Genomic DNA, 23,518 nt, shown 5'->3' with positions numbered 1-23,518 from the left:
AGTATCCAGATTCAGTGTCCCTGCTTGTTGAGTAAAAGGGTTGCATCCAAAGTTTTTCAAAGATTTCTCCCAGCCTTAACGTTTCCAGCTCGCAGCTGTACTGTTTATATTTGTCCCATGAACTAAGGCTCTGCCCATCCAGAGGATGTATAACTTCAGGATTAGGGCTCAGTGGCAGACCACCACACTGCCCCCTCCAGACTGACCCAGATGCAGTTAGTGAGCTCAGGAACCCGTGCACATCTGGGCTGGGTCCTGGGACCTCTTGCTCTTGTGATCATGTGATGTTGATATTTTGGTTTTAAGAGGAAAAAAACGTTATTTCATACCTACATATCTTTTTAAGCCTTGCTTTATTGTAAGGCCACTTAAGGCCATTGGGACAGCCCTAACTGGCTGGTGGTGGGGGTCACTGGTCAGGAAGCTAGGAGGCAGCACCAGCTACACAGGCCTTGAACCAGGCAGCCTTGCATGTCAAAGCTGATGTTACCTGTGGTCTTGGTAAGACATTGGTGGCCATATTACTTACTTGTCTTGAGCTTGTTTTTCTGAAGCACCAGCGGGGGAGTAAGCTGCAAGGTTGCTGCGAGGCTAAATGAAGTGTCATATCTAAATGCACGATGCTCTGTAAACGCGAGGGGTCCCTGCTGACACTAGTTCCTTTCATCATACGGCAAAGTCATCACCACTGGGTACCACCCATCCTGGCACAAGCACGAAGCTCCTGCCCATGGCTGGACACAGGGGTGATCCGCCCAGCCCGCCCCCTCTACCCTTGTAATCCAGAAATGAGGGCTCGGAGAAGTTGTAGCCTTTCATAGTGACCTAGGAGATCTCCCAGAAATTGCAAATGCCAGAAAGAATAAGATAGAAGTATTATAGGACACCCCATCTTCACCAAAAAATGGAAAGGGAGCAGTTGGATGAGAAAAAATTTGAGGGGGAGAAGGGAAAATGAAGAATCTAATATTGAGAAGAAAGGCATTTGGAACCTTATCAAGCCCTAATGTTTTTACTTATTTTGCTAGTAATTTATATCCTGTCATATTTCAAAAAGGATTAGACATGGCAAACCAAGCCATGACCAATTTGCAGACCAATTTGAGACATCCCAGCAATCCAATGAATGAATCATTTAGTTCCAGTACAAGTCCTGCAGGAATAAGGCAATGTGTGCCTTAAGCACCACCGCCATCGCCTCACCTGATCTCTGCCAAGAGGCAGGGCCATGTGCCCAGGGCAGCTGTTCACACACACATGTCCCACAACCATTTGGAGCACCTCAGAGGGGATGCTGAGCATATGCTGCTGGGCCCCAGCCAGGTGTGTCCAGTATTTTTGCTGTAAACATCTTCGCCGCGAGCGGTTTTGCAGCTCGACTAATTGGCCTTAAGGCAATTTTGTGTAAAAAATAACTGCTTGACAGTTCTACTACACTAGAAAATGATAACACATCAATTTTTGCAAACCCTTGGTTGAGCTAATCTAAGCCAGGTTTTGTTAAAATGCTCACCACTTTCAAGAGACTTCTACGCATCAGGAATCACATAAACATTTGTTTTGGCACGGATAGGAGGAGCTTGATTCTTCTTTTGCCTCCAACTTCTAATACGGCATAATAAATTTGGTAAAGGCAGCTTAAGAGAACAAGGTGTCATATCTAAATGAGCTAAAGAACCCATCATTAATGCTCTCGAAGACTTGTTAGTAGCTGCCTCTTTTATATCTTTGATAAATCGGTAAACTTTTGGTTTTGATGGGTGGGAGGTATGACTGTGCTCATGGAAGAATGTGTAAAAACTGATGTTATATTTTCTAGTGTAATGGAACTGTCAACCAGTTATTTTATCTTTTATGGCAAAATGGCCTCATGGCCAATTAGTTGTGCAGCAAGAATGCTTGTGAAGAAACTGCTTACAGTAGAGATGTTTATGGGGAAAATACCTAGACCCCAACCCAGGTACCCTCAGCCCCCCTTACCTACCTGTTCTGGGTACTCTCTTCAGTGTCGGCTGCTTTGCCTCCAGTGGCTGCAGTTGCATCCTTCTTCAGAGGCTGCCTGGGCTTCCTAAGCCACAGCAGCTGGTTGTGTAGAGGGCCAGAGAACTGAGAGTTTCCATCTCTCCACTGGGGGCAGCATGGGGAGGGGGTCTGAACATCCAGCATCCTTGCCTTGAAGCTGGACTAACCCAGAGGTATAGCTTAAGTGCCAGAGCTCCCCATAGGATCCAGGCTAAGTTGGGATGCTTGGTTTCTTGCGCTTCTGTCCTGCTCTACCCATTCCTTGCCTGTTTCTCCTGGGAGCACTTCCTCATCCATCCCTTGCACAGGAACCCTGGTTTCAGGAGCCTGACCTAAGACAGATGCCTTGGGCTCCTTTTCTCCTTCTAAGTCCCATCCTGGAGAACTGTTCATGGCTTTTCAACCTTCTCAGAGTAAGAGAAGACTGGGGGCCATGCCATCCTTTTAGTTCCCAGCCGAGGGACTGTTATACACCTGCCCCCAGTTGGACCTAGTTTCTCTTTCAGAAATGCTGGTCAATCAGCTTCAGATACTACAACTGTAAGGCGATGTCAACTCAGGGATAAGGGAGCCACTTGGGGGAGACTATCTGGGGACAGGGATGCTGACTAAGAAGCAGGGAGAAGCAGACGTTCCAGTTCCTCAGGAGCCCCCGAATCTCTGGAGAGACCCCTGACTTCTTCTACTGAATCTCTTGTTTGAACTACCCCAAGTAGAAGCCCTCTGACCAGGCTACCATAGATGTTCCTTTAAATATCTCAGGCACCTCCCCATCACTTGATATCCCCTCTGAGGCTAAGGAGTCGAGGCCACTGTGCCTGCCTGGACCGTGTCCTGCCTGGACGAGCCCAGGGTGGGGACCTGTGGTGCGATATGAGTGGGCAGGACCCTGGAAGGCATAGGAGTGGCCGGTGTCTGGAGCTTAGGATAAAGACGAGAGAGTATGGAGATGGCCTACAGAGGCCTTGGCTCCTAAAGAAGGCTGTGACCCCAGCAGCCACCCAGATGTCATACTTACACATGGAGATCCATCCATATTTTGGAATGGGTGACATTCAGTTTTTCAAGATACCACTGTCCCTTTAATTTATTAGCTTTCCATAAAAACACATACCGTACACAATCTACAGTATAGAAAGTATAATTTACAAAAATATAAAATCTTGGTTATGTTTTAGTATTCCAACGTATCACTGTATGGGTTATTTCAATAAGCACGTTTAAACAATGCACGCTCAACCAGCTTGACTACCTCTGTGGGGAATGGTGTCAACGCCCTCCTTTTTGTTTTAAAATAAAACATATATTAAGAAAAAGAAACCAAAATTGGTTATATGTGCATACTGTATGTATAAAAGCGTTTGCAGTGGATTTTGAGAGAAAACATCCATTTATACCATTATTTAGGCCCTGTTTTCCAGCATCACACTGTGGCCCGAAGTGTTTTAAACTGATTATTTAAACAGAGGTTCTTTCCATGTGAAGGGAGTGAGTGCCTTCAGGTTTGTAGTCTTCTTTCCAGGTTATGAGGTGATAGTCACAAAACCCAGCCTGTGGACATGTCCGGTTTTCAGGCCTTCAGAGCACAGCGGACAGGCCGTGGGCAACCATCAGGCCAGGGCTAATTCCCAGATCCCTTCAAAGGATTCGGACTGGCATTGAGGGGGCTGAGTCACCAGCAGTGAAAGACCCCAGAATGATGCCCTGGGGTGACAGATGGTGGCCTGCAAGCTGTGCCCTGCCTTTGCAGCTGCACCCTGAGTCAAGTGCTCACTCCAGAAGGTTCAGAGAATGCTGCCCTGCTGTGTGCAGGCGGGGCAGGTTCTTTCCACTCCAGAGCGGCTGGTCTTACCGGCAGGCACAGGTCTCCACAGACATGTTGGGGTACACCTTCAGAACCACATTCCGGTTCTCATCCAGGAAGAGGACCCCAAGAGAGTTCATCTTGTCGGGAACGCAGCAAGGCTCTGGGATGCCCGGGACAATGCCCACGGCCCTGACGATGCTCTGGATGGTGGCGTGGTTGGAGGGGCGGACGATCTGCAAGGCGGAAAGGAGCATGGTCACCTCCGAACTCTGACCACCCTGCAGTCCTCACCCACCCACCACGCTGCCCGCATGTCCTTGACTGAGGCCACAGAAAAGGCATTGACCTAGAAGAAAAGGTGAGATCACAGGGTTGGGTACACATTTCTTCTGAAATCAGTGGCAGACTGAGTCCTAGGGACTTTTGCAAAAGGCCTTCCTGCCCTGAGGGCTCCCAGAGGGAAGGCACATCCCCTACATGGCACTGGCCACTTGGGGGCACCTGCGCGTCACACATCCCCGAGGAGCACCAGGAACTGGGCAGGAGCCCCAGAGGGAAGGCAGGGGAGAAGACTGGAGGTTCTGCCTGGGGCCATAGCTGCCCAGACTTTACAGTCCAGGGAGCACCGCCACGCTTGCCATGTGATCGCGTTCTCAGCACAGGAGGGGAAGCCCTGCAGGCACAAGTGCATCAGTGTGATGGGGCTGGAAACTCACAGCTCCCAGGTGGGTCTGACTTTGGGGTGTCAGGCGCTGCTTCATCTGCATCACCCCGTTTTGTCACTGAATCAACCTTATGGGGTGGGTATGACTTTAATTTTCCTGGTGAAACTGAGGCTTAAAATGACTAAATAACTGGACCAGGAGCCCTCAGTTAGAAAGTAGTCTGGCTTGGAAACTATGCTCGCTGGGCCCACACCAGCTCTCTTCCCCTCCCTCCCCAGGCAGCCTCTCACATCCAGAAGAGTCTGGGTCCCAGCAGCAAACACGGCACCTCCCACAAGATGAAGAGGACCACGTCACAGGTGCTTCAGCTCATTGTGGGCCAGAGTTTTATATGCACAGTGCCTCTGGTGGGGAGGTGGGAGGAGAGGGACACCGGCATTTGGGGAGTTCAGGCTGGTGTCAGGGAAGGTGGAAAGACAGCCAGGCAGACTGATAAGGTAAGTGCAGGGTCAGCCAGCAGGAGCCTGCTGCACTCACCCTGCATCCGCCGGGCTGGGCCCTTCCAGCAGACGCCTGTCTCTCTGTCAGGCACCTCCCTTCCTCTCTCCTGCACATGCACGGCTTTGAGGAGAAGCCTCTTAATTCCCAAACAGGTTAATGCGGCCCCACGTCTGTGTCTGGGATTTCCCAGCTGGCTGATTTATTTACGTTCACAGTGGATTTACGCGCTGACTTCCTTTCTTGGAGAGGAAGGCATGACCTGGAACTCAGCAGAGGAGCTAAGTAGGAGGAAAGTGTGTGCTCTGTGCCGAGGTCGACATCAGCAGGCAGTCAGCCCACCGTGGTTCAGGATGTGGGGAGATGGATGGACAGAACCATGGCCCAGCCTGGAGGAAAGGTGAGCATCTGAAAACCCGGGCCAGCGCAATGGGGAAAACAGCCCCATGCTGTGTGTCCTGCCAACTTGTGTGCAATGAGAGCTAGCTGCCCTGTGAGTTCCTGCCCTGAGTCGGGGATGGGGGATGGACAGTCACACTGGGAAGCCACTGAGGCCAACTCTGTGCTGGTCACAGACACCAACGCCCTGAGGTCCAGGCCAGGTTTCTAGAAGAGCCTTGGTGAGGAGGGGGCTTAAGAGACCTGACCTATGTGCAGGGGGCCAGGGTCTCTTCAACCTCTGTGGATATTGCTGTGTGGGAACACACCTAAGGAGATGGATCTCCTGTTTTGCAAAAGAAGAAAGGTTCTGATTTAAAACTCAAATTCAATGAAGGCACAGCCAGACCCCATCCATCTGTGGGCTGTATCCACCCAACAGGCTGCCATTTTGGCACCTGTCTACCTATTCTCTGCCTTGAGTAGATGGGAGGTGTTATGATCCCTATTTACAGACAGGAAACAGAGTGAGGAGGCAGAGGGACTTGCCTGCAGGGGCAGAGTTGAGAGTCACAATTAGCCAAGGGGCAGAACACAGCGGGGTGACCCCACACACTCTACCTTGGGCATGGGGAACTCGCAGGCTCCTGAGCAGTAGTAAGCGTCGAACGACTTGGGTGAGATGATCCATTCATTCCACCCGATGTCTGCAAAGTCCACCTTCAGATACCTCCGGGAGCAAACCCGTGGCTCGTCCCACTGCTTCCTCCGGGCTTTCTGCATTGTCTTCTCGTCAAAGTCCAGCACCTGCGAGGAGGCCATGAACACATCCTGGCCCTTCTTCCTGCGGTCCTTGCGGCCCGGCCGAGGCTTCAGTGCACGGAAGGGGCTGGGCCACAGCTCGTGCTTGTGGTAGTGCTGGGCGTGCGGGGCATGTGCCGGCCTCTCGTCCAGCCCCGGCAGCTCGTTGTTCTGGAGCGGCCCAGTGGCCTGCGTGGCCCGGCGCACTCGGGGGTCCGCTGAGCTGTTGGGGGCTGCTCCAGGCTCTGGGTCCCCAGCCTGGAAGGGGTCATATCTCTGCAGTGTCACTGCCACGCTGTTAGGCTCTGAGATGGCCAGGTCGTCGGCATAGATGAGGATGTAGGGTGCGTGGGGGCCGGGCCTGGGTACCCCTGGGTCCTCCTCCCCAGAATCCAGCTGGGCAGACAGGAGCAGCTCGCCATCCCGGCGGGCCGCCTTGACGATGGGGGAGATGTCCTTGGCCCGCCACAGGCCCCGTGGCGGGGGCAGCAGGGCCATGGCCCCGCGGAGCAGCCCCTGCGTGGCCGTGTTCTGCGAGAGGCTTCGGAAGAGCAGATGCTGGCGTGCTGGCGGGCCAGGGGGCAGCAAGTGGCAGGATGCATTCTTGGCCCACTGCTTGCATGGTGCCTCGCGTGCCCGGGGCCACCGCGGCTCCGAGTAGAAGTGGAATGTGGCCATGAGGATCATTTCCGAGTCCTGCATGGAAGTCAGGTTGAAGAAATACACGGTCTTCTGGTTGACCACTTCTGCAAGGGAAGGACAGACCACAGTCTGTTAGGTTGTGTCCTGGACAGGCCCCCGTGCTCATAGGGTGTCCCGTCCAGGAAGTGGAGGAGGAACGTCCATTGAGGGAGCATTTCCAGGCCAGCCAGACTTTCCTCATCTCCTGTAATCCTCACATTGAACTGATGAGGGCACCCTTTGCTATTTTCAGGGACCAGATGAGGATGAGGGATTGAGGTCAGAGAGGTTGGGGATTGTCATAACCCATTGCAAAGAAAGGAAGAGAAAAAGGTGGCAGACAGGGTAGATGCTCAGGGCTGCTGGACCCTGAAGCTCCAGTTCCTGCCTCTGCACTCCAATGCTTCTCAATGAACAAATGATCTCCCCCACCTTCATTCATGAGATAAGGTGGAATCAGGTATTTGGGATAGCTTGGGTTGGGTCTGAGCCCTGCTGACAGTAGCCCCCCTGTATCTGCACAGCTTTCTATTTTATAGACATTAAATGCAGTCCTTCTTCCAAATGAGGTAAGTTAGAGTGCCTCACGCTCTCCCTGCATTCTGAGTGGCTTCTGAGGGAAACTGGACTTAAGAACACAGCCATTTGGGTGTCTGCTATTTATTCTGCCCAAGCCCTTTTAAACTTGTTTTACAAAGAAAAAGCACTATCAGGGTTGTACCAGGTCACTCAATAAAATCTCCAACATCCAGGTTGCTCTCCAGAGGCCGGAACTGTGATACGGACTGGGATCCCTCAAACATCACATCTGCAGCTCGAGAATACTCTTGGCCCCTGCATCCCTGGGGCTGTCAACCACTCTTTCCTTTCTCTCTTGGTTCTACCAGGTGTACACCAGGACCCCAGGGCAGAAAGCTGCCCCAAGCCCTGGCAGCATGAGGTCTGTGAATAGCAAGCCCTCTCTAGGGTTTGGATGGGAGGGAGGCATCATCTCCCTGTGATGCTGCAGAAGAGCCGGAGACCAGAGCTGTCAGGTGGGCTGTCTCCCTCCCGCTGCCCTATTTCCTGTTGCCAGGGGTCTGTCTGCTGGGTGAAGCCGGGAGAGGTACAGGGCTTCCAAGAGCGGGAATGTGTGTGAGTGTGTGTGTGTGTGTGTGTGTGTGTGTGTGTGTGTGTAGAAAATGGGTCACAGTTTCTCTGACACCTGCATCCACAGATTCAGCTGGCATTTTTTTAACCAAAATCTTCAGTTTAAGGTTATTTGTTTCTATTGGGATGAAGGCATAATTCTACTGGGAAGAAGGCATAATTCAATTGGGAACTTTCATGTACTTTTAAGGGACTACAAGAAAGAGGAAGGAAGGAAAAGTCAGAGGGCCCAATAAATGCCAGTCAAAGCTTGGGTGACATTCTAAAGACACTATCTTACCTAATTCTCAGAAAAAAACCCTCAGCACGTCCACAGCAGCCCCTCAATATGTCCACACATAAGGAGAAGCACGAGTCTTGATGCACATTTAAACCTGGCTTCCCCAAACACTGCGGCCTTGAGTGTCATGGTCCTTGAGTCCTGAATTTCCCAAAGCTCACAGATCACTGCCTTCCTCCCCTGGAGATGCTGATTCAGAGGGTCTGGGACAATGGGGCCCAGGAATTCTTATTCTAACCAGCATTCTAAGGGATTGTAAATTTGGGAAGCAACGATGGGCAGTGGCTGTGTATCTGCAACACCCGGGGTTGACTTGTGGATGGGGTGCAAGTTCACCAACAAGGCAGCTCCTACCCCCCAAGCTGGGAAAGGCTCTAGGAACCGGGATCCCAGGCCTCAACGGGACCATGCCTTGCTCATCTGCCTCAGAGAGACAATAGAATCTCTATCTCACCTGAATGCTTGGAGGATTAAATAAATAACATACGTAATGTGCCAGGCACAAAGGGGGAATCCCCCAAATGTGCTTCTATGCCACTTTTATCTAAATGACCAAGGCTGGCAGAGCAAGCTCCTCCTACACCAATTCGGGCCCCTCTTACTCAATGGTCCAGCTAACACAGCAGAGAAAGTGTTTTCTTTCATCCAATTCAAGTCAACTCCATTGTTCCACTAACAGGTTCTTTGCAGGAGAACACTTCAGAGGCTCTAAAATAGACATTTCTGACTCTTTCGAAAGAGCTGGCCCTTCACAGCAGGATGCAAGCATCTTTGGCCTAGAAACCTGTGGCTCTTGGTGAGAAGGAAAACAGCAGACTGGGGGAACCGAGATGGGGCTTCCCAGAGAAAAGCACCTTGGTCCCCCTTCCAGTGCCAAGGTAAAGAACGAGAGAGGATATAAAGGATAACTGTGACCAGCAAGGCAGGGACAGCAGCCTTGGCTTGAGGTGGGTGTGGCCCAATGAAGGTGCTGGGAGGACTGCCCCAGGGTGGCAAAACGTGTTGTAGAGGAGGACGGGGTGGCCTCCCCTGGAGGTTATTTCTGCACGGGGTGCAGGAGAGGGACAGCAAATGCTGCCCTTCTCTTAGGATGGAGAACCACAGAGAGCACGCGCAGGAACTCCGAGAGGGAAGAACCTTAGAGGTCAGGCAGCCTGATTAATTACACTCAGGGCAGGAGTCCTTCCTCCATTTGGCTTGAATGCCTTTGGCTATAGGCAGCTCGCCCCTCACAAGGCAGCCTGATGCGTGATGACCCTCCCCGCTGGGAACCGTGGAGGTGGAGATGGGTCACTCCCATCTCCAGGGCATGAAGGGCCACAGGCTGGCCCAGCTCTCTGACTGTGCCTGCCCGCCTGCATTGCAGGGGGCTCCAGGCTGTGGCTGAGAGAAGGCCACCTACCTGAAGCCTCCCAGCTTGGATGAGCCCAGGTCACAAAGGAGAATCTCCAAAGAGTAGTCCCTATGAACTGTGCCGGTGCCTGTGGCTCCCATCTCATGGTCAGCTAGAAAAGATCCTTCCTTCCTCCCTCCTATCATTCCTCTCTCCCTTCCTTCGCCCCTCCCTGCCTCCCTCCCTTTTCCAGATAAATATTTGGGAAACTCCTACTCTGGGCTAAGTGTTGGGCTGATCAGTGTCCTAGCAAAGGTGATTAGAGGCACTCAGAGGAGCTCAGTCCAGGGATGAGACAGACAGTGATGGTGGGGACCCGCACCTGCAGCGCCCGTCACAGCTTCACAGAGCTGTGTCCAGGAGAGGCCCCCGGCATGCTGGGTGCTTTCAACCTCAGGCCACCATCCTGCTCAGAGCTCTCCATTGCCAACCCTTTACCAAGGCCCTACTTGACCTGGCCTGCTTACCTCCCCAACTCCACCTGCTCCCCGCACCCGCATCTCTGCCCCAGTCACCCTGGCCTTCCTGTCCTTACAGACATGCAGCTCCCATCTCAGGGCTTTGTCCCAGCTCTTCCTTCTGCTGTCATCACTTCTCCTCTAGGAGTCACTCCTCTCTCCTTTGGGCCTTTGCTCAAGCGGCATCCCCAGCAAAGGGTACCACTGACCCCCTTGGCTGAAGGAACAGCCCCATCACTCTGTCCCTGGCTTCATTTGTCTTCACGTCACTTTGGGACATCCTGATATAATATATTTCGTTGCGATCGTTTCTCTTTCCCTCTAGAACACAAACTCCAAGAGGGTGGGGCTTTGCCAGCTGTGTGCACTTCTGTATCCCTAGATCCTAGCACAAGGCCTGAGTGATCGTCAGTGCTCAGAAATGTGTGCTGAATGGCAGGGGAGGGGAGGGGTCTTTGCTAGATCTGTCTGCTTCACTTAATAAAGTGGGTTCCTGGCCTGCCGCCCTGGGGCTCAGTGAACATCCTGAAAGAAGTCCAGAAAGTCTCCTTTGGAAAGATATAGCCGATTATGCAAATCCAGCTGGAGGAACTGCACAGCAGGACGTTTGTCCAGTTACTTCTCCTTGAGCCTTAGTTTTCTCATCTTTAAAATGGGAATAATATTGTTTACTGATTAGGAAGCTCCAAGTTCCAACCGTATAGGCATGCTTGATTCCTCGTGTTCACAATGAGGGCAGCAGACATGGCAAATGGACAAAAAGATGGAGCTTCAGAGAGGGTACGTGACTACATAACTACATAACTTGCTTAAAGTGCTTAAAGCCCCCCAGCTGGTAAGGGGCAGAGCCAGGGCGTGCTTCCAGGCCTGTCTGACCCCAAGCCCATGCCCTTCCCCACCCTCCCCAACCAGGTGCTCTGGATAGAATCGGGGTCTGCCTAACAGCTAATGTAACAAAGATCATGTGCTGTGAACTCTAAACTAGTTTGCAAACATTTTGTGTTCTGCCTCTCCAGGAAAGAAAGGACTGACCTTATTTAGACAAGTTGATCTCTCTATGGTCTTTGGAAATCTGAGAACTCTAGTCAGGTCCACTCTACTGGGCACTCAACCTCCTTCCCAACTCTTTAGGGATGGGACTAGAGAGGAAAGAGGTAGGGAAGCGGCCCTAGTCCAAGGGTCCCCCCAGGCCCCCTGCTGGCCAACTCTCAGGCCAAGAGGACCCTCAGACTGCTCTGCTCTGTAGAAACAGAATCCAAGTCACCTGGAGATCTGTCCCTTCACTCATTGCCCCTGAAACAGCCATCAGGGTGACCAGAGTGAGAATACCGGGCTGAAGATGCAAGCACCAACGTAATAAGCTGAAGGAAGGAAGTGGTGGGCCACCAGTGGTGGTGCAGAGAAGGAAAGAGAACTAATGTGTACTGAGTGTCTATTTTTAGGGAGGCTCCAGAGTCAGGGTTTAAACCCTGCTTCATCACTGACTAGCTGTGGGGCCTTAGGAAGTCACACAACCTCTCTGCGCCGCAGTTTCCTCATCTGTTAATCAAGCAGAATATGTGTACGTGCCTCCTGAAGTTGTGAGATCATCTCTGCAGTGCTCTCAGCAAGGTGTCTGGCACCCAGCACATGCTCAGAACACAGTGGTCATGTGGTGTCACAAGCTACTGTTACAGTGAGGACCCCACACCCCTGGCCCCTGTCCTCGCGCCCAACGGGAGGCATTGCCACCCGTCCACCCTCTCCAGCAGGAGCCTGAGAATCTTCACAGCCTCTTCCCCCTCCTGCATGCAACTTATCCCAGTTCCTATTTCTCCACATCCTGTTTCTCCACAACCACCCTGAACTCTGCATCTTTCCACCACTGTCTTAGCCCACAGTCTGATCTCGACCACCACTGTGACCCCAGGACACTGTCACCCTCACACCACACTCGTGCTTCACAGGGAATCATCTATTACAGATGAAGAGTTAACAGCCTTCACAAACTCTACATATCAGTAAGAAAAAGACCAGAACCCCAAGTGGATGAAGTGGTTTCCACGGGAAAAATTTCAAATGTCAAAAAGCATGAAAAACAATTCAGGATGACCAGCAATGAAAAAAAAACCAGTAACTTCAAATGAGAATGAAGATATAACAAGTTTTACCTGCTGCAACTATGATCCCATTAGGGTAAAAACTATATATAATATTCCACAAAATATTAACTCTGGTTATATCTGGATTGCGATTGGGGATGATTTCTTTTCTTTACTGTGATTTTCTATGATTTCTGGATAAGTATGCATTTCCCTTATAATCTCTTGTCTCTCCTTCTCCCCTCTCCTCTTCTCTCCCTCCCTCCCCCTCCCCCCTCCCTCGCCCCTCTCTCACCATACACACTCTCTATACTGCCCCACTGCTTACAGGCCTTCGTGGCCCACTGGTTCACTTCCATTTTCTGCCTCTTTCTTCCTGTTGTTTCCTCATTGAAACCAAACACCTCACAGTTCCAGGCACATAGGGCTGTGCTTCACTTCTACACCTGGCTAACACCCCCTGCCCTTCAGAGTCTGTCTGGGGCCTCCTCTGCTCTGTGAAGGCTTCACTGGACCCTCCCCACCAGCCCTTCCCCTGCCAGGTCAATGCTGTCCTGTGGGGCTCCTGAAGCCCACCCCCAGCCCTTTCTCACTCCACTGCCCTACCTGTGCTGCTGGTCACATTCTTCTGTTTACTTCTCCCTTCTCCACCAGCCCGTGAGCTTTTCGGGGCACGGCCAATAGTCTATGCTTTTCTGTGTCCTCTGAGCTTACAGCACCTGCCACTGAATGAGGTGCTCAGGAAAGACTTGGGGAACTGACTGTGACTTTTGGCACTGTCGACAGATGAGTATGTATTATTACTCTCATTTTAGAGATAAAGACACCAACCTCAGAGAGATTAAGTAACTTGCCCAATATCACATACGTAGGCGGAAAAGCCTAGATTTAAATGCAGGTCGTTTGAGGCTGCAGGTGTCTAACCTTAACCCTTATGGTCAGCCTCAGAAGCTCTCTCCACTGATGTAGACTGAAGCTCTCTCCACCCATGCACTTCAAGGAGCAATGGAAGGGAGGGAAGGAGCCGGGTGGCTGGAGTAATAATAGTAGAGCTAAAACATTATTGAACTTACATGTGCCAGGCACTGTGTTAAGCACTGAACATATCTCAGTTCATTAAAAATACCCTATAAGGAAGAGAGCATTATTAGTCCCATTTTAGAAGGGAAAAAAACTGAGTCATAGACAAGATCAGTCCCTGGTCCCAGTCACAGACTCAGGATTTGGCCCTTACCACTCCAGCTCACAGCCTGCTCTTGGAACCTGAGTTGTGCTGCCTAGAGGCAGGCAAGGGACACAGTTCCACTGTAACACGGGTTGCAGGGACCACCCCACTGAGGCAGCAGAGGTCACCGTCACGGAGCAGGCTGGGACCGGTACGATCCAGGACCAGAGCTGAAGCCCCCCACATGTGTGCCTCATCCATAAAATGAGGGGTCCCCACCCAGGCTCACACCTCCTCACAGCTTGGTCGCTGGGTCACAAAGCAGGCACTCTGAGGGCTGGTGAGGGACTGGGTATGAACCAACTTAAGTCAGTCAAGGGAGGAGAAGGGAAACCAAGCTGCCTGGGCCTACTCTCTGCCAGGCACAAACCCCACCTCATCCCATTGAATCTTCACCCCACCCCCACTATGTGCACAAAAAATTGATACTCAGAGAGGTAAAGCGATGTGTACCACAGCACACATACTAGTAGCAGGTGGAGCTGGGACTTGTACCCATAGCTGTTTCAAATGGTTCCAAACAAGAGTATTGGATTTGTCAAATAGTCCTAGACTGATCCAGAATAATTCTGATCTCCCAGGATCTGATCCATCCTCTGTCTCCTAAGTCCTGGGCTCAGTTCTGATGGAGGTTGGGGGAGGGGGCTAGCAGTGAGAACAGCATGAGCCTAACAGATGGACGGTGCCAACCACTGCCACTGTGAACAGCTTGCCCTGGCCTGGCCTCAGTCTCCTTATCTGTAAAATGGAAGGACTGGATCTGAAGTACTGTCGCCAGATCCTTTTCAGGGCTAAGTGTTGCTTGTACCACCCCCAGCCTGTGAAGACTGAAAAACAGACTGTGCACCTCCATGCCTGGGCCTGCAGCAACAGGGTGGGCTCAATGGGCGTGCTCATCCCTTATTGCAGCAGTGAACTTACTGGCCTTGCTTTCCTCAACTGCAAGGCTTTGGGGACTGAGTTAATGGATGCAAGGTCAAGTCTACACCTATATGAACACAAGTGTTTTGTACTCCAGGGAAACACGATGCACCAACACTTAAACTGGCCAGTGCTGGGCTTAGGGCTTACACATATCAACTCATGTCATCTTTCCTGCAATGCTACAGGGAAGATACTACCATGATCTGCCCATTTTGTGGATGAGTACACTCAAGTCCACAGAGCTTCAGTGATTTGCCCAAGATCATGGTCGTGCTAGATGATTCTTGAGTGACTTAATAATGGTGCTCCAGAAATGGGCCCCAAGAGGTGAATAAAAGGTACCAGGGAGGATGGAGTTAGATCTGGTTGGCCTGGAACCCAGGAACAATGACCTAGTGAGTCTGCCCAATAGAGGATGGGGGGAAGGGGCTTCTCTGTGGCAGGAGCTCCCAGTACATGTTTATGCGAGACCAAGCTTCCAGTGTCTGGCTCTGAGGCCACGGTGTGGTACCCTAAGTAACACAGGCAGTGATCAACAGGGAGGTGGCAGATCTGACTCCAGGCTGTCTGGCCCCACTGTTGGGCTTGTTCCCCTCTACCTCAAGAGGGGGCCCTACAGACCAATGGTCTTTCTCCTGATGAATGGCCTCCTCCTTCACAAGGGCTGCAGGGGACCCCTACCCACATTTTCTGCAATGGCATTCTGAGACCATGAGTAATCTCCATGACAACCAGGGTCTTCCCATCACCCCTGCCACCAGGCTGCACCTCGTCTCTGCTCACCCAGGGCCTGCAGAGGTCGCCCAGCCAGGGTGGGCAGACAGCTGAGGCAGGATTCTGAAATGCTCTCGGAAGCAGGGCAGGTAGGGCTCGGTGCAGCTCTATCCAAGGTATGGGTAAAGGGGAAAGGATCTGCCCAGGAGGGGCAAGGGCAGGAGAGGGGCTGGGAACCCCACTGCCCAAGCTTCTAGACCTTTCCTCAAACCTCCATAGTCTGAACACTTCATGCTAGTGCCTAGCAGGCCTCAGTCTCATGTACCCAAGGCTGGGCACCCAAGGCCATTCTCATTCCACCCCGCTTCCCCAACTGCCACACCCACTAAGTGCCCCAGCTAGAGGGGCACACCCCCTGCCTGGGCCCAGTGCCTGGCACTTCCATCAGGGCTGCATTACACCCACCTGATGGGCTCTCTTCAGTGCCTCCTTCATCTGTCAAGAGCCAACACAGCTGAACGCTGTGACATGGATCCCTACCCCTCGAGCCCCGCCACACACACACGGTGAGCTCACCCAGCCCAGTCCCATCTCCACGCTGTGCTTAAAGCCTTGTGGATGGGGTCGTCTGTGTCCGGCAAGTGTGACACCCTCCGAGACTTGGCGGCACCCCAGGGGCAGGAACTCTGTCACTCTGTGCCACTTTGGCGTTCCCACGGGAGGCTCAGGGCCTGGCACAGAGTGCTCGGGGCGGGAGGGGTGGGGGGAATAGTTAATGGAAGAATGAATGAACCAGTCAATGAATAGAAGGAAGAGGCAAAGCGGAGGTACAGGGGTGGGAGGATGGACACGTGAGGAGGACCGGGGAGGATGAAGAGAAGGGGGCCCCAGGGCCCCCTCTACTTACCCAGCCGGGCCCGGAAGCTGCGGACCGTGTTGCCCCCTCCTGGCCGCGCGCCCCTTCGGCTGTATTTCTCATAAAGCCGGAGCATGTGGACAGCGACCATGTCCTGGGTGCCGGGGCCCAGAGCAGCGGCCGCGTCCCCTGGAGACCGCTGGGGGTTCTTGTACCCCGCCAGGCCGTCGGCCGCCGCGGGCGGGGCGGGGGCCGTGTGGCTGCCGCCCGCGTCCTGGAGCAGCAGCAGAAGCAGCAGCAGCAGCGGCAGCAATTGGGGCCCCGGTCCCGGGCTGGTCCGAGCGGGGCCACGGGCCATGATGGGTGGCGGAGGCGAAGGGGTCGGAGCCGGGGAAGAGGAGGAGGAGGGATATCGAGGGCGCACAGGAGGCTGAGAACAAACCCTGCGGCGGGAGGGCGCGCGGGCAGCACTGGCAGGCAGGGCGCGGGATGTCGAGATCTGCGCGGGGCAGAGCTGGGCGCGCAGCCGGGCGCACGGTACGGCCAGCGGTCACGGCCGTCCGGAGCCACGCAGAGCCGAGCCGAGCCCAAGCCGGCGCGCTGCCTCGGCGGACGAGCGGCGAAACTTTGCAGCCCCAGGCGCGCCCGGCTTGGCGGGTTCGAGGGGCGGGGCGGGGCGGAGCGGCCGGCTGCGCCCTCGCGGGGGACCCGGCTGCGCGCCCCGAACCACTCCGGGCCGCCGCCTACACTGCCGTCCGTGGCCCGGCCGCGGTGTGCGTGCGCCCGAGTGTGGCGGTGTGCGCGCGCAGGGGTGTGCGCCGGATTGTGCGCCCAAAGTGTGGGTGGCGTGGGCGTGGGCCGGCGCGCTCCCCGCTCCCCTGCGGAAAGCCGGAGACCCGGGCCCCGGCCCGGCTCCTGTGTGTTGGCGCCTCGGCCTGGCCGGGACTGCGTGGGGGCTGGGCGGCATTTAGGGGGGCCCTCCTGCCGGGTTGCCCCTGCAATGGCATGTGATGATTGTGGTTGCAAGATGACAGCTCCCCCGTGAGGACTCGACGGGGGAATGTGTGTGCGCCCAGTTGTCTCTGAGCCAGTGTGTGCCCAAAATGCAAGAGTGAGGGGAACGCGAAGCCTCCTCGGCATCCTTTGAAAAGAAAAACCCTAACACTAAAGCTCAGCCAACCCAGGACAACTGGAACAAGATCCTGATTAAAATTCAGAATTAGTCGACTGACCCTTTATTTGGCGACTATAATTCTGGTTGTTGAAGGAACACATCAAAGGTGCTTATTAATCTTTGGACATGTAGCCATCAGGCTTGTCCTGAAAAAAAGACATGGTTTTAAATTGTTTTACAAAACGTTTCCAAACTTCAGAATAGGAGAAGAAAATGCTTAGCTTTCCCAAGACTGTGTCACAGTGAGGGTGCAGTGAATCCCTGACCCACCACCCCTCAGTTTAGCCCTGGGGCAGAAGGTCATGAGCTTCATCTTGCCTTTAGCAGGGTTTCTTGTCCATGGATAGAATTTCAGGGCATCTGTGAACTTGGATGGGGAAAACTTACATCTTTATTTTCACTAACCTGTACCTGCAACTTAGCATTCCATATTAGAAACACAGGTAAACAACTACAGTGGTATTAACCATACCTGTGACTTTGTCACCAATAGCCATCAAACACAGATATTTTCATATCACATTTTCTTATCATGTTTCAGATTTCTCAAAATATCACTTCTTGCTCATCACTATTCTGAAATTAAAGTAGTCAAGCTCGCTGCTAGTTATTTAATGAATTAATTAAAAGGCACACATATCACTATGTTGCAAAGTTGTTTTAAAAAAACATTTTGATAATTCTATTTGAATGTGATTGGCTTCCTCTGTAACCCTGCATATTAAGAACATTCTTTTGAAAAACAGTCTATGGGCTTCCTCAGATTGAGTTAGGGGTTCAAGGCCTACATAAAAGGTTTAGGAACCCTTCTGAGGGAAGGAAAGGACCTCTTCAAACCCATATTCTTCCAGCAAGGTCCAGGATACTGTCCATACTACATTTCTAAGGACTATTTGCAAACTTGCAAACACACTGTTCCCTTTACTTGGTAACTTTGGGCTCCCTGAGCCAAAATAGTTACTTTTCTTGGAGGACTCACAATGCAATAATTGAAAAATTGCTGGAGAAAGCTTCCGTTTGGTGTGTAAAACACAACCCATTTGTAATTTTTCAAAATCTTGCAGTGTCAAATTAGAGGCCATCCTATTGAAAGCCTCAGAACCTCAGGCCTGTAGCTTTTGGAAAACGATAGAGAAGCATTTTATTTCTTTTGATAATTCGCACACATCACGTTCAACTTCCCGTGAGTATAGCTCCTGTTTGTTCGGTGAAACAGTTTTCAAAAACGGTGTGCCTGGAGGTGAGATGACCAGTCACAGTCTTGGACTTGATGAATCTCTCCTCGAAAATGATCCACACCAACTTTTACTGCTCCCTTCCCCCAGCCCCACCGCCACTTCCCTCCTTCTCCCTGTGCCCCTCACTTCCCCTCCGCCCCCCTCTCCTCTTCTCCCCCAGAATGCCTCTGACCTGTACCGGCTGGGGGTAACCTCTGCTCATGGGTAGTTTTGTCTCTGCTGGGGCCATACACAATCGAGGCCTGTGAAAAGGAGTGTGAGTCCGCAGGAGGCCGGGACAAGCTGGGCTATTCGGGGTCTGTGTCCATTAAAGCCTCCTTGCTCTCCTTAACTCATTCCCGCTCCATTCAAGCCAGCCCGAGGGTCAGGCTTTAGCCGGCACTAAAACCTGTAGGGTACAGATTCTCTGACATTGTTGGGAAAGAATTAAGGCATCAGCCGGGGACGGCTAATATTTCTTGCCTCATTTTATTGCCGAACAGCGGGACTGTAAAGTCTTGAACACTGGAGCACTATGGCCCCCTTTCATGTAGCCGAGATGATGGGATAAAAATGTGTTTGGTGAAGCAATTCAGATTACCACCGGGTCACATCCTCGCTGGCTCCCAGCATCGCCTGCAAACAACATCGCTGAGACAAGAAACAATCGCTGTGCAACTTCAGCTCAGGCAGAACAGTGTTACTAGCGTGGAAATGAGGCTAACTGTGGAGCTTGCCAATGAGAATGTTTGGTTTTTAATAGCTCAGGCTGCAGCTCAAAATAAGAGTTGAGATGGCGGACGGTGGATTCAAGTCCTGAGAGCTGTGATTTCTCGCAGCTTCTTACTAAAATGATCCTGGTCCTGGGAGCTTCCGATGCTATTTTTACCAGGGTCTCTGAGGTCTTGAACTTGCCGTCAGGGATGGAGAGTGTTCTCTCTAGGGTGATGAGAGGTTGTTTGGGGAACCTCGGTCTCCCAGGCCTATCTGCCACGTGCTCTGGGGTGGCAGGGTTTCCTTAGGCTCAGAAAGCCCTGAGTCTCCATAGTTATAAAGCTCCACACTTGAGTAAAGGAGAAATCAAACTCTGGATAGTCTGGGAAGCAAGCTGATTCAGTTTCATCTGGAACCTTGCCCCAAGTAAACCCCAAAGGAAATGTTCCTGAGCAGTTGTTTCATGATATTGTCCAGTTACCTTGTGGGAGAGTCATTTTGTGGGTCTAACTAGCTCTGTCACCCTGGGACAGCCCCATCATCTCTTTGGAACCCTGGCTGCCTCCTGTTTAAATGAGAAGACGGACCTCCTGGCTGTTTCAGCTCCAACATGCTATGCCTGAGTCTGTGGACCCATGTCAACTCATTCTTGGAAATGAGAGCATCTCCATGACCTTTTAGAGTCAATTGGGATGAGGTTCATATCCCTATTTTCACCCCTACCTTGCTGTACTGCCTTAAACAAGTTACTTGACTTCTCTGGGCCTTGGTTTCTCAACTCTAAAATGGGGACAAGAATAGGATATTAGGAGTATCATTGGTAAGGTTTTAACATGAGATGGTACTAAATAGCATTGATCCTGTTAACTACCCTTTTTATTTATCGTGTGTTCCAAAGAGCTTGTAGCCTATTTAAAATGGATCCCGATTCTGTGAGATTTGATGAGAGGTTCAGCCTGGCCATTCCTTGTTCTCTAGAGGAAATGCATTTCTTAGTGCACAGTCCCAAGAGCTGAAAAGATAAAGAAAAGGAAAGAGAATGTTTCCTTGTTTAGGAGGTCATAGACCTCTACTAATGTGCCTTTATCATCAGTGTCTGTGGGTCCCCATCCAAAGATAGGGTGGATGATTCATGCCTCTTCATCTAGATTTCTTAAGCTCTTGGCCCTTAGGACAAAAGAAATGCGAGCAAATCCCTCTTCCCATTTGGGGCATGAGCTGTGAAAAGGCGGCTGAAGGGTTTGCTGGGGCGCTAGAGACAAGAATCCCAGGGCCTCCCCCAGGCTGCCAGGCCCAAGTGTAATAAATCTGTGAAATAACAAGCACAAAAGACTTTATAATCAATGACAGATTTTATTTTTGTTCTGGCAAAATCCATCCACGGAGTTAACATTTTATAGGGAAATAACTACCCACTTTGTGACTCCTCCCCAGCCCATATTCTCTTTCTGAACGTTGGGAAAAACTCAGAGAATCAAAGTCGGCTCCTCAGAGAACCGTGGCAGAAGAAAGCATGACTTTCCCTGGGCGGGAACCCAACTCTCCCGTTACTTCCGAGGGTGGCTCTGGCCATTCATTTCTGTTTTGCTAAAATACCCGTGACATGTGAATAAACCAGGATTACAGAACATTGTCTCGGTCAGTAATCTGAGCCGGCATGGGCTCTGGTTTGATGAAATATGGTGCTCTCTGAGCAAACATGGGAATTGGTATTACTTCTCGTTAAAGCTGAACAGTGGGACTATTTAGAGCTGATGCATGAATGCTGCACTGTGGGGAGTGACAATTTGAAGGGAGCTGGCTTGGGGGGAGGGGAGCGGTGGTGTGGGGGAGTTGGCCGGAGCAAGCCAGTTAGGAGTTGGCGGGGAGGCAGCCAAAGGGATACTTTAGAAATCAGGACCCCTTAGGGGCTGCACCATCTCCTTACGACCCCAAAATAAGCTTCCTTGGAACCTTTGTGGGAGGCACCAAGCCTGATGTCCTTGTGCTGGCATTCAAGCCCTCATCATTCGGCTCATTTGTCTCCGTCTGTCTTGGTAGAGCCTTTCTCTAGTCGCTCTCTTCCTGCCAGTCCCCTTGTGTCCCAGAATTCAGAAGGGTCCACATGCTCTCAGTACACATCCCAGCCTCCCCCTGCAGTGCTATCCTACAGACAAGCTATGGTGCACCACCCAGTACCCCTGCCAGGACCCAAGCCCTCATCCCCCCCAGCTGCCAGGACAGTCATCTGCTGACGGCTCACAGCTGAGTCTCCCCGCATGCCCCTTAGGAATTGCCCCAGCCAAAGCTGTCCCCCTCCCCGGGACAGCCCGAATGCAGTGTTGAGGCCCCGAAGGATGCCTTGCCCCAAGGCAGGACTGTCTGCAGGACCATCTGGCTCCAGGACTCATACAGGCTCTGCTGAGGCCCCTGTTGCAGCCGCATGGCATTCAGCTTCTCGCTCTAACCAGTCCTGGTTCCCACAAGTGGCTCGCTCGTAAACCTCTGTATGCATGTTTCCATCTGAGTCTGTTTCCTGCGATGGCTGACCTAAGACAGTCGGTGCCAGGAGTGATGTGAGGAAGTAGGCTCAGAGATGGGATCTGGAGGCTGAGTCATCTACTGCCCAGTGGCAAAGAGGACTCCATGACTGGTGTAGCCGGAGGCTGCATAGCCCTTGGCACGTGTGCTGTGAACTGGAGGATTCAATATCTCTGATATTAAAGATTCAGGGGAAGTGATCATTATAGAGACAATGGAAGTAGTTGGCTCTTGCTGAGTGAGATGGAGTCATGGGAGATAGATTATGAAAAGTTGAGGGTGATTAATCATGAATTTAAGGCAAAGTGTGCAAATCAGAGGGCCTTCCTGGCAGCGTATAAGAAACCCTCATCTCTTGCAGTGGGGACAACTGAGGATCAGGCCCAGAACGTAAATGTGAAGGTAGCAGAGCTTCAGAGATTGTTGAATTCTCAACCCCAGCAAGTCTGTCAGGGCGCTGGTTAGGAAGGAGTGGGAACCTGAGATTGGGATGGGGGCATCTTGGTTGATACACTAAGAACCTTAAAACCCTATACTTGTAGCTCGGTACTTTGTGTCTAGGGTGCTTTTTCCACCCTAGAGGGGTGAGATAGGGAGGGTGAGTGAGATGCAAGAGGGAGGAGACATGGGGATATGTGTTTATGTATAGCTGATTACCTTTGTTATACAGCAGAAACTAACACACCATTGTAAAGCAAGTATACTCCAATAAAGACGTTAAAAAAACCCCCAAAAAACCTATACCTGTTTACACGCTCAGGGCCTGGAAAATGGCCCACACCCCGCTTTGCTTGAAGATGATGCATACATAACATGTGTCCCTCTCATAATCTATCCATACCTCCCTTCCTGGTTGCCAGATGAAAACAGGGGTCATAGCCTCATATAACCCAGTCAGGGAAGTGCTGGGACCACTAAGTGGGGAAGGTTCTGTAGTCTGGAATGTCTTAGTACAGAATCAACATGCACCAGCAGGACATGAGAGATTATGATTGGGACCAGATCCTGAGGGGGCTGGGATATAGAGTTGGATAAGGGAGAGTTTAGCAAACAGAAGCACTGTCCCATGATGCAGGGTTTATACCATGGCAAGGGCCCCAGTAGATGGGGCTAATATGGGTTGGCTTTTGGATGGTTGAAAAAAGCAACCTGCACTAAGTGAAGTACCAATACCAAAATTGTCATGGTAAAAGGTAGAGGAATGGATTAAAGGTTCAGAAAATAAGACATGCTAGAGAGGAAATAGTGTATAGGGCCAGAGAACCACAAGCCTATATGTTCCATGGAAGGGTTCAGAGGACTCTTCATTTACAAGTGACAAGGAATTCAGTGGTGAGTGGGGCATCAGCATCATGAAAAGCTCCCTGATGGCTATCCTCTGCTGGGGCTTGGGATAGGAGACTGGGGGACTCCCTCTGTTCATGATAACACCCATTTAGGCTCTTTCCCAACATTTAGCTATTTTCAGGAAAAAGTAATGGGTTGGTAGGCTGGCTGTGGGGAGTACTGGGTGAAACACGATGGGGAAGGCTGGAGTGAGAAGGCAGCTGGATGGCCAGGCTGCAGGTGGACACGGGAGCCCTGGGGAGACTTGTCAGCAGGGAGGGGATGGATGGGGAGGGGCTGGGAAGATTGGCTGGAGGGAGGCTGGGCCTGGGGGGCGCCAAGAGATCATGAGTGACTGCTCCCGCCCCCCACTGCTTTCCGAGGACTCAGACAGTAGACCTTCTGTCCTCCTATGTTCATGGTGCCTGCAGGGCTGCAGATGCATCACGTGACACCGGGATGGAAGGCCCTCGGGCTCTGCCACTTTTCCTACTACTGAGGCTGAGTTGACTGACAGAGTTAAAGCGGATTCCCCTCAAAGCAAACTAGACCACAATCCATTCTTCTAGAGCCAGTTTGCAAATGGTGCCTTGTCTCAGATTTAGATTAATCAGATTAATATTTTAACTGGGATA

At 51.8% G+C, this 23,518-nt stretch overlaps 1 protein-coding gene across 1 annotated transcript; it reads right to left on the bottom strand.

Annotated features, from left to right (window-relative positions):
• Positions 1-3,119: 3,119 nt before the first annotated feature.
• On the bottom strand, positions 3,120-16,564 carry GDF10 (growth differentiation factor 10). Its single transcript, XM_057531195.1, has 3 exons — positions 15,984-16,564; positions 5,992-6,917; positions 3,120-4,062 (listed from the first exon to the last, which is right to left on the bottom strand). Exons 1-3 carry the CDS (start codon positions 16,288-16,290, stop codon positions 3,871-3,873), a joined length of 1,425 nt encoding a protein of 474 aa, XP_057387178.1. The 5' UTR covers positions 16,291-16,564; the 3' UTR covers positions 3,120-3,870.
• Between the last annotated feature and the right edge of the window lie 6,954 nt (positions 16,565-23,518).

This window comes from Balaenoptera acutorostrata, chromosome 16, assembly GCF_949987535.1.
Source record: "Balaenoptera acutorostrata chromosome 16, mBalAcu1.1, whole genome shotgun sequence".
Classification (NCBI taxonomy): domain Eukaryota; kingdom Metazoa; phylum Chordata; class Mammalia; order Artiodactyla; family Balaenopteridae; genus Balaenoptera; species Balaenoptera acutorostrata.
The sequence above is the reverse complement of the archived record's forward strand: the minus strand, read 5'-3'. Positions and strand labels throughout refer to the sequence as shown.

What these genes read in the sequence shown, in the direction of transcription:
- GDF10 (XM_057531195.1), bottom strand. Translation starts at nt 16,290, where the DNA reads ATGGCCCGTGGCCCCGCTCGGACCAGCCCGGGACCGGGGCCCCAATTG. An exon ending in CAGCTTCCGGGCCCGGCTGG is followed by an intron (nt 6,918 to 15,983) that starts GTAAGTAGAGGG and finishes CTTCCCTTGCAG; the next exon opens with AAGTGGTCAACCAGAAGACC. An exon ending in GCGAGTTCCCCATGCCCAAG is followed by an intron (nt 4,063 to 5,991) that starts GTAGAGTGTGTG and finishes TCCGCCTTGCAG; the next exon opens with ATCGTCCGCCCCTCCAACCA.